Raw genomic sequence first — 17468 nt, 5'->3', positions numbered from 1 at the left:
GTGTAGTACATGACTGGTGTCAGTCTACTTCATGAAAAAAAAAAAAAAAAAAGATCGACTGGTTCAACCGAACTTCAGACGAGGAATAAACCTTAGGCTCTGAGATTCGATTAAGAAAATCGATACGGCTTTGATGAATGATGACAATATTAGCAATTACACCTTTCCACTGTAGATCTATGCGGAGGTCTGCTTTGTATCCTATGTGTTCGCATATCATATTGTTCGTTTTCAGGCCTCCTTGAAGCAAAGTGCGACGCCCCAACAATATCCGACGCGAACACTGATTGCTACAAAACATATAACCAGGAACACGGCGTCAATACTCGAAAGCCTAGTGACCCACTTGAACCAAGTGGGGATGTGGAACTACTCTGCTGGTAAGCGCTGTTTCATGTTCGGGCCATGGTCTTAGAGCGGTGCCATCAAAAGGAAACAAAAAGTATTACCCATCGCAGGAAGTGAAGGCCACGCTAATGGAAGGTCACAATAAGCGAACAGAAAACCACTCTAATGTAAATGTAGCATCCCTAGACGGAAACCCCGATAATCTTGTTTGTTGCTTCATCGGTCGTAGGTCACCTTAAATACACCCGATCGAAGGCTATGTCAGGCTACGTTGCGCATCAGAAGGTCTCTGTCATTTAAAGGGACTATCGCATCCGGGAACGTATGTACGATACCGAAAGGGTAATGTTCCTCGCAACTTCAGAGTTAACTTTGCCAAATTTCTCTTCCGAAAAAGTTTACATATTAAGGTCTGCACTCCATCTGCAGCCACGACGATGATGACGTAAGCCAGGCGCACGAATTGGAGCGCAGCGCAGGCGATTGTCTCCGAGATCGTCTGCTTGTCGTTCGCATCGCAATATACTGAGTGAAAAGTCCTCGGTAAATACGCTGACTTTCGCTTACCAGTGTGAGTGCAGACGTAACCATGTAACGTGAAACACGGCGTTACGCTCCTGGCTGTACGAACACGTTCAACGTTAACCAGAAACAACATTCCGCGAGCCGGTAACAGAGAAGACGCCGTCCCCTAGCATTCCGCCTCGCTGCCCGCCTGTCGGTCGGTTGCCAAGGCTACCAAGGTCCCTCCGGCCGCTCCGTGATTGGTACTCTCCATGTCAAAGGGCGCGCAGTGATTGGCCTCGTCCGTGTGACGTTTCCAGAGAGGGAATCTAGGAATGCGTCGTCTGCTCTTGCCAAGTTTTATATCAAACTACACAGGAACAACGCTGCCAATTCGCGTCGGGTTTTCGGCGTTATTATCAGTGATGAACGCGGAGTAAAAAAGCACTACAGTTTCGGAATCGACCGGGACGGATGCGATAGTCCCTTTAAGGGCTGTGTAAATGCTATCTTTTCCAGTATGTTAAAATACAACAAGTATTGCGTTCCGAAACTCCTAGAAGAAAAAGGTTGCCACCCCGACGCTGTTCTACGTTCTGGTACGGCGATAGAGACGAGAATGAAAACAACTTGTCCATCGTCCAAACCGAAGTGTGAGTATTACAGAAGGGATGGTTCCGAAAACTTTGCCATTTTACCGGCCTCCGTGGCTCAATTGGGAGCAGTGGTTTATCCGGAATACCAAGCATGGAGGGGTGTTGAAAAAAATTGGGGTAAGTATTATAGTTACGTCATTAGAGCTTAACATATCATTACCCTCATGTGTCTAAAGCAGAAATTGCAAGGACAATCCTGTTGGGGGTACAGAGGTCAGAAAGGGGGTGTCACTGACATTTGGGAGGGGGGAGTGTTTGGGCGCACTGATGTGTCGTTCTTCAATGAACCCTTCCAACTGAACGATGCATTCGAGTGAACTGAACGAACAAGTTCACCGACGAGCAACACATTAGTTCAACAGTTCACTTCACTCGGCCTCGGAGCCCGGAACTACCAAGAACCCCACAGCACCCCAGAAAACAATCATCCCAGGGTTATTCTAAGGTCGTCGGATGGGGACAGGGATGGTATCCCTGGGATGTCAAAATCTAATCCTCAGAGCATCATCATTCTGCAACTTTGGCATATGAAATGACGTCCCCGAGGCTGTCCCTCACTCAACCTCCTTCCCTCACTTCCCTGCTTCAATTTTGTTTTACTTTGCTATTCCTGGCGCGCACTCCCGTCAAGTGATTGCAGAAGAATTGCAATGTCACTAGGACACTTAGAGCCACTAGATAACCTTCGTTTCACAGTATCGACACTGAATTCCAAGAGCTAGCACGCGCCATCTTGTTTCCACGCCACGGTAGCCACGCGCACGCGCACTTTAGTGCACGATGCTATCTATCGTGCACAGGTTAAATGTTCCTTTCTCTTTAAAGCAGCTCATCAAGGTTGTAGGCCTCGAGCTCTCCTTCACACCCTCGGGACGTTCTGCTTGACAATACATGGATTATCGCACAATAATCATACACGCTTCTCTATCGCACAGTGAGCATTATATTAGTCGTCTTCGACCTTCAACTGGGGATGGTACAGGAGTGGTGTGGAAACAAGATGGCGTTCTTCCTCTCCCTTGGAAATCGGTGTCGATTCTCTGAAGCGAAGCTTATTTAGTGACTCTAAGGACACTCGAAGCAATGAAATATTCATTCTTCAGACGACCAGGCGACATCCGTATTGCTGCAACATGGGTTGTAAAGAAATAAAAATCAGGTACGGCGTCGCACGCGAGATCGCACGTTCTAGAGACTTTCCATGCGTTTCAGGCAGTCGCAAACGCTGCACACGCTTGGCGTCCTTCGCGTGTGTGCGTCGTCTCGCTAGGGGAAAAAAAGTCTCATGCGTATTGGCCTTTGGACTTTGAAGCAGAGAGATGTAGTTTGTCATGTTTTCTAAGCCTGTCGTTCGTGGGTAAAAAAGAAGTTCGATTCGCTGCCTGTCTATGTTGTTTGTATTGCCCTCTTCGGTATTTGCACTTTTAGGTTGCGTTGTCCCGCCAGCGGACAATACAGGGTGTCTTTTTTTTAGGCGATACAGATTTTTCATAAAAAAACTATGAGGCTATAGACATGCTGTTTTCACTTCTATCATCTCTGGGGCGGCGGACGTTCTTGGCCATAAGTTGCTCAACCGTCAAATCACAAATTACCTAAAATCGTTAATTAAATTTTTAATTATAAAAGCTCCAAAGTTGTCCCAATGAGAACACCTGTTCCTTTCGGTGACCTGATATCGTAGCCGTTTTCGGAACAAAAATCCGTTCGGTAGATCGTCCGCAAAAAATCGTGAAGGAACACCATTTTTTCTCTATTTTCTTTATTGCACATCTTCCGAGACGAGTCTTTCCTTCACTCCGAATGTGAGATGGCGAAGGAGCCTCATGCGTCGAAGATGCCGCCACAGTGCCGCCCCGTGTGTCGAAGAAGAGTTTTAACTTGCGGAAACAAAACAAAAACACATGTATAGGGCGACGCTGTCGGAACTGCCCTTATCTTGGGCTGCATTTTCTGTTAATCTTTTTCCAGGACGCAAGAGGCGGCAGTGTGCTCTTTCCCCCTCTCGCATTGGGGGTGAAGGAAAGACGGGTCTCCGAAGGTGCGCCATGAACAAAATAAAGAAAAATATGGTGTTCCTTCACGATTTTTTTGCGGACGATCCACCTAACGATTTTTGTTCTGAAAACTGCCTCGATATCAGGCAACCGAAAGGAACATATGTTCTCATTGGGATAACTTCGAATCTCTTATAATTAGAAAGTTAATTAACGATTTTTAGGTAATTAGTCATTTGACGGTCGAGCAACATTTGGCCAAGAACGTCCGCTGGCCCAAAGATGATAGAAGTGAAAACAGCATGTCTATAGCCCTTATAGTTTTTTAATGAAAAATCTGTATCGCATAAAAAAAAGACACCCTGTATATACAGGTCGCGTACCAATATGCTCTACATCTGAAGTAGAAAGATTGAGGACTAATGTACACCTGGTTGAGATTAAAAGGACGAAAACAGGACAATATTGGAGGGGGAGGTGCGAGACGGACGTTGAACGCAGCGTTTTCTTCTGACAAGAAATATTCTCCTATTGGTCTGAGATTGGCGAAAGCTACTACTAAACGTTTTTGAGGGATTCTCAAATAAACTTCGAATATCCGATGAGGAGAGTTAAAGGAAGACGGAGAGGGCCACTGACATTTGGGACAGAGTACAATCCTATGGAGTACAATCTCTTCTAAATCCTTGACGCATGTTTGTTGGGGCGCTCTGCTTATACCACATCTTTCGTTTTCAGGCGTCCCTCCACCACAGTGCAATGATAAAACCTTATCAGACGCCAGGCTCATTTGCGAGCAAAGATATAAAGAAGCACACGAACCAACAGGCCCGAAACGTCGTGCAGACCTACAACCTAGAGATCTGAGCCGGGAAGAGATGCACAAAGAACATTGCTGGTAAGCGCTTTTCCGCGTGCCAGCGGCCGTTCAAGTCGCGCTGCGACAGCATGGTAATGAATGTGGATGAAAACTGTGTTCATCCAGTTCTACCCCTGGCTACAGGAAATATTCCTCAGGTATTTCCCGTGCGTTGCACTATACTACGTGTTTGAATGGACGAGTAACTGAGAAACACCGGAGACAATGGGAAGCTTTACTGTGACTGAGCTTTCGGTCCTTGCACTTCCGGAGGCAGAATAATGAGAGGTACCACACCCGAGACAGGGACGAGACAGAAACACACTGACACAAAAAAGTTCTCATACACAGTAAAGTTCAATACATGACAAAACCCTATAGATTCATAAACTTCCGAAGCGGGGAAGACGAAGAACAGAGGGATTGCTTACGCAATTAGAGGTATGGTCGTCGCTGTAGTTTCCCGAGGATTGCCTGCCAAGTGGTATTTTCTTTGTACAAAACACTAGTTTTCAGAGAAGGGGTTTACAATTGTTACATTCACGGAGATGCAGAATAAGTTCACTAGGCTTCTTCCAGTGTAAAACTGCTGTTTACGACACGATCATTCATTCAGTCCACTCTGGACTTCATAACCCGAAAAACGCTTAAACGGGGTACAATAGACATCGAACTAGTTGCAACAGACGCAGTTTGCGCTGATTTGCAGCAGTACCTCCGTAGGTAACTCGTCTGCTAGATGACAATACAGTTGCAGCACAGACATGAAAAAACCGAAGAAAATCCAACTTAACTCAACTTAAAAGCATCGCAGAACACAATCCTGATGTCCAAATGTAGAAGGATAGAAAATCCAATCTACCTCTAAGGAAGTATAAGGGGAATGCCTCATGACGGGGCCTGCGATATTTCCAAGAGATAATCATCTTGTGGGCACCGTCCGCGTATTTCGAAACCCTGGCCGATACAGAAGAGCGGCGGCAGCGGCGGCAGAAAACCCCGAAAACCCGATGCGTTTGCTGTACAGACGCCGACGGCGGCTATTTGTAAATTTGTACGCATCGCCCACAGGGCAGGGCGGAGGGTGGTGAAATGTGCTGAAGAACAAGGTTAGGTTGGAACACGCACGTAATTTTGAAGTTCTTTACTACGTGTTTGGATTACAAGCAAGGGTGGGTCAAATTTGACTACCCCTTGGACTGTAGATGAGACGGAACGTTACGAAGTTATAGTTAAAACCAGACAGACATTCGGAGAATGTGTTACGCCATATAAAGCAAGAGGGCAACAACTGTTAATGAATTTGAACGTTCGGAAACTGTCACACAAGGAACAGTATGTCCTGTCGCACTGTTAATGTCAATGTCGTCCTTTCCCTGTCTGATTTAGTATGTTCCTCGAACCACATTCGAAGCACATCAAATGAGTCTCTTGCGTCAAAACAGTTGTCATTTAGGAGACTCCACTAATAATTCATATGCTGTGAGTAAACAAGGTGCGTAGAATTGATCCACTGTACTGAACTGTCAATACGCTGTGTCACGCTATGTATTGCTGTAGAGTGTGTAATGCCAAGGCTTAGACGTACACTGGAGGCAGGAACACAAACATGCTATCTGTATTTTAGTGCAAAAGTGAAGACCATTGAAAACCAATCGAAACTGGCAAATTAATTCTGTATGTCTTAGGCTGGGTTGCATTAGTGCAGATTAGATCTTCGTAAACTTGAGAGTGCGGTGCCATGGACTGTGCAGGCAATGGCTCATTTCTTTAAACATTTAAATTTTACTTGGGACACTTTTGGAACGTCTGTTTTACGTATTGGAACTCTGAACCTTCAGTGAAAAATATTTAAAAACTAGACTATGTTGGCAACGGGTGATTTTTTCAAGTTATCAGTTGGTTTCAGTTTACACATTTTTTGTACAGAGAAGTGTCCAAAGCTATCTTACTCAGCTCACTTGATGTATCTATCGCATGTTCATTTGTCTGTCACACAAACAAAGGTAACAAACGATAAGACAGCATTCACACAGGCCAACTTTCTGCACCAACTGCACATTCATGACCGACTCAAATTGGAGGGAATCTGTCACCGAACGAAACCTTCAGAAATTGGTTGTGCATTGGCAAATCAGCGAGAGGAGCATTGTCACATGACTTGCCCTCACTTCCAATGGTGGTGGCACGCACCACAATTTTATTTGTGTTATAGTGCCATAATACTATTATTAGCATAATGTAAAACCCCAGACTAGGGAACACGAAGTCTGTCCTTTCGTGTTCCCTAGTCTCGGGGTTTTACATTATGCATCATCTTCACCAGCTCGCTTGCTTCCTAGCCATTTTTTCACTATAATTAGATTGCATTGGTTACAAATTGTGCAGGTGTCTGTGAAAAACAATAGTTGTTAGGTCAAAGCCACAGAAGCATCCTTGTTGGCATTCCTTAAGAGAATGTTGTTCTCTTGGTGAAATAAGATGATGCGAGATTGTTTGTCTGCGGAGCTGCCTAGTATACGTAGATGGCACCGCCTCTAAGTTGGCCTGTTGGTCGGTGTGAACACTGCTTAAGGAGCAGCCACAAGGCATGCTTTGGAATCCTTCTCTACCTGACTTGTAGACAGCAAGGGTGATGATGTCATTCCGCAGATGAGACAGCACGAGTGCTGTGCACCAGTTCAGTAGAGAAGGATAATGAAAAGCAAAGTGTATCTTCCATCTGACCCTTAATTTCTGCCCCCTATGTGTGAACCACGTGGATGAGGACAAAACTGACAGCAGCCAAAGAGCTTCAAAAGCTTCATGCAAGAAATACATAAACAGAATCCAACTAATAACTCGAAAAAGTCACTGAGTGTCAATGCAGTTCGTTCTCAGAATATTTTTTGCTGAAGGTCCTGGCCCGCTTGCACGAAACGTCTGCTAGGATGCTAACCTTGAGGTATTTCCTTTAACACAGCTCTCGCAGTACATTTAGCTTATAGGAAAAATTATGTCAGTGTGATGACCGCTCCCGGTAGGAACGACAGCACACGAGATAGGGGTACCTTTGGGGTAGTTTGTGGAAGAAACGAGGCCAACACCAGTAAATAATGGGCACACAATTTAATCTAACACAAGAAATCTGTACACAGGCTGCCGGCTCACCACAATTGGACGTTGTCCTTGGGGCACAATCTGTGACGGCACAGTGTTGATGGACGCTGTCGAGCTGCTTCTTGAGAGGTTGCACAGTCTGAAGTCCGTTTCGGGCCTTGCGACACCAGTTGTTCCGGGTTCCCCGTCCGAGCGATTACTTCTTGCTTCAGGCGGTTCTGTGACGAGTCTTGGTCGTCCGCCCTGACTTCTCCTTCTCCCTGGTTATGGAGCTGCTCCCCCTTTATGGACTCTCCAGTCGCCATTCCCACTCGCATCCCTCGCTTAGGGAAAAGCCGGCAAAGTAATGAAACGGCTTCCTGGAATCGGCGGTTTCGTGTGAAGTCGTGATCGCCTTCCCTCTTCCCATCTGTCGCTTCAGTTTACGTGCCCAGCTAGCCTCTGCAGGCCACGGCTGTTCCCTGCTTTGGGAAACGTCGGGAAAACAGGGAAATTGCTAAAAAGAGAGCTTTCTCCGCACTATATCTTCGTGCTAGACGTTGGTTCGTCAACAGTTGACTTGGCTCTGGGTGGGGGCGTTCAAAGAATGTCGTGCTGTCCATTCATTTAAACGGCCGCTGTCACTCCTGGGGTGCTCATACACACCCAAAGAAGATGCTAGTAGTAATATACGACTGGCCTGCTCGATGGGCACATCTGGGGAGCCCATTTAGTGATTCTAGGAACCTCGCTTCCTGGGAACATCACATTGTGATGACCACTCCCGGTAGGAACGACAGCACATGAGATAGGGGTACCTTTGGGGTAGTTTGTGGAAGAAACGAGGCCAACACCAGTAAATAATGGGCACACAATTTAATCTAACACAAGAGATCTGTGCACAGGCTGCCGGCTCACCACAATTGGACGTTGTCCTTGGGGCACAATCTGTGACGGCACAGTGTTGATGGACGCTGTCGAGCTGCTTGTTGAGAGGTTGCACAGTCTGAAGTCCGTTTCGGGCCTCTCGACACCAGTTGTTCCGGGTTCCCCGTCCGAGCGATGACTTCTTGCTCCAGGCGGTTCTATGACAAGTCTTGGTCGTCCGGACTGTTGAGAGGACGTCGAGCACTGCATCCGTGGAAATGCGGTGGCGACGAAAGCCTGCCATTTCGTGAGGGAATTCACCTTGCTTTTCGAGCCACCAGTCGAGATGACGCAAAACAATTCTCTCCGTAATTTTAACCACACAGCTTGTCGGGCTCACTGGGCAGGGCATTTGGGGACAGGGCATTTGGGGTTTTGCCTGATTTCAGGAACAACAAACAACGCCTCCTTCCATGTAGTTGGTAGGGCTCCCTGTTACAAAGATGTGTTCTAAACATGAAGGAGCGCTCGGCGTGCCCAGACGTCAAGGTTTCCCTGTGCGTCGTAAGTGATGTTGTCTGGTCCCGCTGAAGTATGACGATTTACGTTTGATGTAGCCAGCGGCTTCAATGCAAAAAAAAAAAGAAAGAAAAAAGAGAACGAGAGACAAAGAGAGAGAGAAACTGTTTTTCTCTCCTGCGAAGCGCGCACATTGCTGTCTACTCTATGAGATGCAATCAACCGCGACGTGACAATTTATTAGCCCTCAGTATGTTAAGAATAATCTCTGATTTATGTAATATTTACATGCTACCTTTTCCAGTGTAATGGAATACAGCAGGGATTGCGTTCTGGGATATCTAAAAGAACACGGATGCAGTGATCCAGATTTTCTTGAGATTTTTCTCGAGAATATACGGACCGAATGTGGAGCATCCAAGTGGAACTGTACAGGTAAGCGATATTATGGAAAGCGACGTACTGTAACAACCAGACAGGACCTAGCGAAGAGACCACAGTATTTTTTTTTCTCTGCGCGACGTAAAACGTTTGAGACGGGGCGCAACCAGGGCACACGCGACTCAAAGCAGCCTAAGTTTCATTTTCACGAAGCAACTAACATGATATAAACGTGACTGGTAAGCAAAAGAGTAGGAAAAGGGACGAAAAGTGCCAACCAACGTGAGACAGAAAGGAATCATGTCAAGCCAAAGTACAGAAGGCGGATTAGTCGAGTGTGCTCTCTCCCACGTTGTTGCCCCATTGCGACCAGTGATTTCCGTCGTGACGGCATCCGCCAGTCAAGGAAAGGAAATATTACATCATGAGGTGTCCATCATGAGGACCAACCAGTTGATAAGATTCTGAGTCACACGCGACTGTGTTGGGTTCCGATATACACTATAACCTTACCAATGGTCTGCTAAAATTGCCTATTAGCTCCAAATTCGTTTCGTTTTACGAATTTGCCAACCATCAAAAACAACATAGTAACTGCCATTCTGATGCCTCGAAGTAGATTTTATTGGCAACATTTTTTAACCCAATCTTGACAGCATGAGGTATGACACTTAATGATAGCACTGGAAAAAATGTGGTCTCGTTCCCGATCGCGATTACAGCTACCCTTGGGGTAATGAGGAAATCTTAATTGAACAGAATTATTCGTTAGTTTAACGCAAGGATTTTGATCACTCAACATTCGCCCAGTGTCCCAAGGGTGACTGTTATCGCGCTGGGAACTGGGACCGAATTTTCTCCTGTGTTACTATTAAGTTTGACTGGAGCTTTACATGAACCGCGCCAGACGCAACTACAGAAGGCCGTCATGCGCCTCGTTGAGAAACACAGGTGTCGCTCGCCATTTTATTCACTTCCTGTTAAGGTCACTTAGAGCCAAAGTGTCGGCATGCCCGCACTACGTATGCTTACGGTATATTCGCACGATTCCTGGCTTTTTATACGTCATACTTGGATCACAAAATTTGGCATGGAACCACGAACAGGCAACGCGAAAAGCGTAATGAAGATGTTTAAGGTATATAGGTAGGCATATCGCTTCCACCGCGAATATGATGATTTGCAGCTAATCCACTTACCGCTCATCCCGTGTTTGTTCGAAATGTAGTAGAGGGCGATGCAGTGAACTTGCTTCTTTTGCGAAGTATATAGGGGAAAACGAACCTTACTCAATCAAAAGCATTTCGTTCCCAGCGCTGTATCGAGTGTGCGCAACGACTCAATGGGCAAAAATACTATTTTTTACGCAAATGCAAAGCACTGCCTTTTATTTCGAAGCGTATACGAATGCATCTCGATATAATATTTCGCTCTATTGCACCAGAGTGCAAAAGAGAAGATATGGTTGAGAGATTTTCTGAGGCCGACGCTGAGTGCGATGCGAGGTACAGACAAGAACATGGTCTCACTACCGGAAAACCCACAGATTTGGTTCCCGATACGACCAGATGTTGGTAAGTGTTACCTCCCAGTGAAATAAGGGCTCCGAAGCACCATTATCATACCGAGGGCGCTTTCGAAGGCAAGCTGTTATGTGCAGAGCTCTAGTGCTAATCGCTTGATTCGCGTAGCAGCGCACAAAGCGACTGTGAAATGGCACAGGGCAAAACTGCATGGGAACGGTGGGAGAGCGAGAGAGGGTTGCAATAACAGGATGCGGGTTGCGCACGGTTTCCTTTGCATTTTAGCCCCACAACCCAAGCAGCACAACATTGGAGAGTCAAATATTGGACCAATATTGGCAATGTTGGCTCAAAGTTGAATCAAGGGTGAATCAATGTTGGTCGAATATTTGGGCCAAGATGTTGTGCTGCTTGGAAAGAGGGCAGCTCGCGTGGCCGTGTGGTTAACGTGCTGTCTAGGTCACGCCGAGACCGGGTTTGAATACCGGTGCTGGTGGTGCTGCCTGAGGCCTTATTGTCGACAAAGTAATCTGCCTCGATTACTGTGTGTCTCGTCTGCCATTGGTCATCACCCCTTGACGGTCGCGCCTTCTTCACGTAACAACAAATGACTGGCAAAGACAAAGTAATCGAGGTCGCACAGTTTGACGAGAATAAGGTCATTGGGGTGTTTGCTGGGTTCTCTTCGGACGCTGTCAGACGTATGCCGACATACTTCCCTTCCCTCAGAAGTCTGCCCAGGACGCAAATTCCCCGGCACGGCAGCCAGCATGTGTCTGTTCCTGTTTGCTACTATATACGGTGTTGCTCGAATGAACGAACGCGACACCGCTGTGTTCCCACAATTCTTTCCCAAGCTGTACCCGCTGAAGGGTGAACACCACCCGTCTTGGTACCGATAAACAGTGTTGTACGTAGCGCCGTTACTAGTAGCGGCGGTACCGTATCTGTTACTTTTTTCGGTAGCGGAGTAGAGATCGCGCTACTTTTTTAAACTGGTAACTAAAGAAAAACCGTTACAAATTTGCGGTGGCGCGATCTTTGAGCGCTGCCGCTACTTTCCGAGGTGGGGTTCGCGACAACTCGTTTTCGACCTATCGATGAAAGATGAAAGTCGCTGAAAAGGTTAGTCTGCTGTAGGACTCGAACCCACATCTTCTGAATTACCGGTCCAGGGCTCTACCAATTGAGCGAAGCTAACACGCCTCCCCACCGACTTTCGGGGAGCGTCATCTGCAGGGACAAACCAGCCACACTCTCTCACTCATCCTCCTTTCACTCTTACATTTGTGCTCACTCATACACACATTCACACGACGGGATCAACGCAAGCGGCAATCATCAAGCGATCATTTCTCTCATGTTCGACCTATCATTAAGCCTCCACTGTGCCTGCCTTCGAACAAGCTGCCCGATATCACAACTCATTCTGCGAAGACCGGGCAAATAGCCGAAAGGAGGGCACAGAGGCCGTTATCTTGCAAAGAGACTGTCATCCACGTGTTCCCTATTTGGGATTAACCTTCTTGAAGATTTGGTGTATTGTGGGAGTTTTCTTCAAACTGACGTCACTCCTACTGCATTCTGGAACCGTCCTCGCTGACATTCACATGACAGTCAGACAGTCATGACATTCCACATGACATTGCACCACGTACGCTTAGGTGCTTGACCGTTGCCATTTCTTGTACGCTGCATTGGAGGGACCATGGCCTGCTACCAACCAACCAACCAAAACAGTAGACGTGATGTTTAGATGTCTACTATGCGCCTTGGTGGGAAAGCTTTATCTGTGCGTCAAGGAAGTCAACGTCCAATTTGAAAATGCACAGTATGATATGTTTACTAGCTTCTCGTTCCGGGCAATCTGAGTTCTTTTTGTGACAAAGCTCTTGAACCTTTTATCGGTAGACTTGCTTCGTGCTTTATTTGCTTTAGAGGAAGAGGAAAAGTATATGCAGGATATCGAGTAGGCTTTAGTAAATCTGTAAAAAACGGTTTTCCAAATTTTAGCCTTCAGGCGACCTACGTGTAACACCCATTGGACGTCGATTTATTATTTTGAGATATTATTTTTTATTATTATTATTTTGAGATATTGTTTATTTATTATGTATTATTTTAAGACGTTTGAAGTACGCCATCAACGATACTGTTTGTTTCTTTCCTCAAAAGTACACATGAAGTATCGCGTTACTTTTTACAGGTAACGGTAGCGCAACTTTTAGGTGCGTGTAACGATATCGGGATTTCGTTTTTCGAGTAACGGGCACAACACTGCCGATAAATGAAGAGGCGAAGTAAAGTGGCCGCAGTGGAAGAGGTTTCTTTTCTTTCGTTTTGTCCCGGTCATATTTCTGAGAATATAACGAGATATTACGAGATTTCTGGGATATAACAAGAATTTAAACACCCTCGTTATCCAGGCACGTCTCACGTATGTGTTAGTGTGTGTGCTTCGAGCCACTTTAAAGCCGAACCAATTTCGCAAACTGGACAGTAGGGACTGTACGATTGAAGCAACAAATATACTGCAGTAACAAGAATATTAAGGGGATAAAGACGAAAACAAATTATTCGACGACAACGGTGCAACGGAGCAAGTTCCTGGATAAGCTGGTGCTCTGGCAGGTAACGATATCGGATTATTGAAAGAATGCACTATATTCATGCATTTCCATACAAACTATGCCGTAGCGTTCAAACATGCGCTTTTATGCAGCATAGTACCCTTTAATCAGTTCTGAACCTGGTCAAAAAATGTCCCATCGCCTATTTTCATCCCCCAAATGCGAAACGAAGACATGCATGTGCATGCAAGTCCACGTACTGCTATCCCAACGAAGGCTTCTGAGGGGTGTCTGGCATGATGTTTTGCATGACGGGTGTTTTGCGTGGGTAGTTCTGCCGGACTACCTGAATCTTTGAACAATACCTGCGTTGCGCCTGTTCTTCGTCTTTAGGAAGAGGCATAATTATTTTTGTAACGTGATGCAACGTAGATGAGATAGGTGAATTTGAATTGAATTCAACGGACCAAGGCGGCTCTCGCGCGACACACATCAAGGCTCTAAAACAGAGCTCATCGCGAGGTCCCTTGCCAGGCCTCTTGTCATTCTTCCAACAGCGATAAATGTTAATGTTAAATCACGCCCGTATAACGAATTTGGTTGGTATATTTTGTATACTTTTGACCGTACCGATGTGCAGTGCGTGACTTATGCACTGGGGATTTACGTATCTTTGCATTTACGTTCATTGGTGAAACACGTTGCAGTTGTGTTGTGTGCGTATCGTGTATATATTGCCCCCCCCCCCCCCCCGTCTATGACTTGATCGCGCTACAACCACAAGTAAATAATTTAATTCATGTTTCGACCATCTCTTCCAGTATGTTGCTTTACGGCAAGGACTGTGTTCCCCTTCGACTCGTAGAAAAAGGATGCGATGCTTGGATTCTCGCAAGTTCCGAAGAAATGTGGAGCAAGCGAATATTGGCTGCATGTGACCCATCGACCTCGAAGTGTGAGTACCGCAGTAGCAAGACTGCTGGATGCGTAATTTGTCCTCCGTAGCGTCTTCGTGACATCCGTGATAAAGACGTCCACATTTTTGGGTTCGCTCTAATACAGGACTGGTGCCAGTTCACATCAACACATTACTTCGCGAACAAAAAAAAAAATCGAGTGCTTCAACCGAATTTCGAACAAGGAAGTTGTCTTATATATGCCGAAGGAAAGGGGTACGAGCGACGGCGGAGTTCGAAAGGTCCCAACTACATTAGAGTTTAGAAATGCTGAACGTAGCCATAGCAGCACTGCACAGCTGTTTCGGGCTTATTGGGTGATCGTCAGCCATACGCAAGCATGTGACGTTTGAGCGAGTGGCGCCGAAAGGTCAAGTGACACGCGATGTCCTCCCGCCGTGTCAGCGACTCACCACCGAAAGCCCAGTGCGAAGCCAGTACTTTACTGCGGTACTTTACCAGCACCTTACTGGCCTTGGGCTTCCCTTAACTCTTGGAAGCCCTATGAGGCCACTTAATACGACCAGCTGTCATTTTCCACTTGTACAGTAGATGGCGGAGCTTCCGCCGTAACGTAGACTTAATATAAATTTTCCATAGCGCTTATATACAGGGTGTTTGCTCTAACGTGTCCAGAAATTATATTTAGAGCGAGCGATAAAAGAAGCAAATGGTGCCTTTCTGCTACGTGAGTAAGAAACAGGTACTGCTTCTCTAGTAGTTTCTTAGTCAAGTAGCCGAAAAGTAGCACTCGTTTCTTGAATAGAATTCCTGGACACGTTAGAGAAGACACAATGTGTAGAAATATATACAGTGTGGTCCACCAAGCATGACAGAAATTAACAGTAAAAACGTCGGCCCTGGAGGGACATGCGGTCAAGGGATTTTTTTTCTGCCAATGACTTTTGCCGTAAATTGGTAACATTTTTACTTCATTTCAACTGACTGAAACTTAATTTCTTGAATTGATCTCCGAAATTTCCCGAGGCAACCTAATGTTTTATTTGCGTAAATTGGTTCCCCGTGGTTACGTTTACTCAGTATAGCAGTTAATACCACTCGTAATGCTATGGCAATTACCGAAATAAATTTGCCGAAATTCCGTGGAAATGAGTCTTACACTCTAAACCAGGTAACGCATATGTAACGGTTAAGTACCGCTTGGCCAAGAGGTACATTTTTTTTTAAATGTACCTTTTAAATTTAAGAGGTACATGCGCCATCACATGCGGTACATGCAACGGATAGCGCGCAGCGATCTAGGCCTACCCGTCGGGGTGGTTCCCCCTTCTTCGCTATGTTAACAGCCCCAGAAAGCTACGCTGTACGATAAATATCACAAAGAAATACCTTTGAACAATCTGTTGGTCCATCTGTTGGTTCGATCGATATTCAAAAATTAGATCAATTTCCGGGGTGATGCTTGTCCATCCCGAGCGTGCATTGTCATGACTCATGATGCACAAACGCCGAACACACGGGGCACAACGTATATGGATGAACGCTGACCACTGCATCTCTCCTTCACTATTATCTGTGGTCACGCTTCTTTATCTTTTTCACACCTTTGGATTGCTGTTCTTCCCAAACTTCAGTTTCTTCCGCAGAAGCTAACACCAACCACAGAAGATGATTGACTCACCCATTTACGACATCGCCTGGACGTAACCTACTGAGAAAATACAACGTAAAAAAAGCCAACAACCGAAATAGCTTACCTGGAAAACATGCCTACTTGCCTGTGTAATCCAGGTGTAAAGTGCAATATAGGCTTCTCTAATTCACGCATCAACGTTCGTGTATGAAGCGCAAAGTTCGTTGTCTCCGTCAATCACTCGTTGTGTCCAGCCTGCCGGTGATCAGGACCATTGAGAATCAGAGCGAAGATGTACGAAAATGCGTCGTGCGGACGAATACAGACTATGCGACGTCATAGATATAATACGGACCTTAAATGACTCCAATCTTGAAAGCGTCGAACGAGTTTCTTCAAAGACCGAGCATACTCGTCCTCGCTCCCCGACGTTTCAAAACAAACTGATTTGCCAGCGGTTGCAAGAAACGCATTCTTCCCTAACGTGCGATCCCTCACGGTCACGGGTTCTAGTTATTGCACTTCTTTGATAGAATGATGGTGCTGACCCATTATAGCACTGCTGCGTAAGGGAATTTATTGACTGGTATTCGGAATCACGCGAAATATTTTTGCTGCGCATGGAGATCGTGAGACGGCGTTTGTACTCGTGCGCCGGAAACACGCGGTACACATGAGGTATAGAGGATGGCATTACTTGCTGCGCACATCCAGAATGTCCGGAAGGCGCTACGTATACAATGAGCACTCCGTTTTTGCGAGCTGTATTTTGGAAGGTGTGAGGGCCGTGGATTGCACGAGCCCTACCAGGGGTACCTTTGCGTACCATGACCAGGTTTCCTACGCGTAGCACAGGGATCTTGGTCGAATGGCGCTTATCGTAGGACATCTTCATTGATTGTCTGTAGCTCATTTTTTCACGAGGAGTAGTGCGTTTCTCATGCAGCTGTACGCCATCGCGGATATCAATTTCTTGTCTGCATGGAGCACTGTTGCCCACCGGAAGCCGCAAAATGGGGTGAGCATCCAAGCGCTGCTGTTACCGATCTATTGTGGTGGTAAACGGCTGCTTCAAGACAACATTTTCAGCCTTCCGGGAACTCGGGGTACAACATGATGTACTGTTTGTTATCCCGAATTGCTCGTTCGGCAAGACCATTTCCCGCAGGGTGGTATGGCGATGCATATCTGAGTGTGATGCCACGTTGGTTCTCCCAGTCTTGTAGGAGCTTGCTCTTGAAAGCCGTTAAGCCTTGAAAGCGTTATCGGATATTGTAGTCTTGGTGTTTTGAAACATGCGTCGGCTCAAAAGGGCTAGTATGGTGTGCTAATTTTCTTTTCCCACTCGCTCTGCAGTCATCCGTGTGCATTGGTCGATGGCCAGTCGGAAGGACTCAGTTTTCTTCGTACTCTCTGACTTCTTCTGGATCTATGCAAAATCAATGTGGACGACTTCGAAGGACATTGAAGAGTGTAATTACATCGGGTTGTGGCTAAAATTTCGCTTTTGCGAGTTGACATATATGACAAGATCGGACGTATTAGGTTACATATGCCATCATTCCATGCCAAGTAAAGCGCTGCTTAATTTTTGCATATGTACGGGAGAATCCGTC

At 46.1% G+C, this 17468-nt stretch overlaps 1 protein-coding gene across 2 annotated transcripts in view; it reads left to right on the top strand.

The window, feature by feature from the left end:
- Positions 1–17468, top strand: part of LOC135374090 (uncharacterized) — a 73182-nt gene that overhangs the window by 4943 nt on the left and 50771 nt on the right. For both annotated transcript variants that reach the window (XM_064607088.1, XM_064607087.1), the window contains 6 exons: positions 236–380; positions 1372–1505; positions 4244–4403; positions 9133–9263; positions 10654–10783; positions 14124–14257. In XM_064607088.1, coding sequence (XP_064463158.1) covers positions 236–380; positions 1372–1505; positions 4244–4403; positions 9133–9263; positions 10654–10783; positions 14124–14257 — 834 coding nt within the window. The remainder of the gene's footprint in view (positions 1–235; positions 381–1371; positions 1506–4243; positions 4404–9132; positions 9264–10653; positions 10784–14123; positions 14258–17468) is intronic.

The sequence above is a fragment of the Ornithodoros turicata genome, unplaced genomic scaffold, assembly GCF_037126465.1.
Source record: "Ornithodoros turicata isolate Travis unplaced genomic scaffold, ASM3712646v1 Chromosome42, whole genome shotgun sequence".
Classification (NCBI taxonomy): domain Eukaryota; kingdom Metazoa; phylum Arthropoda; class Arachnida; order Ixodida; family Argasidae; genus Ornithodoros; species Ornithodoros turicata.
This window is presented reverse-complemented; position numbering and strand designations above follow the sequence as displayed.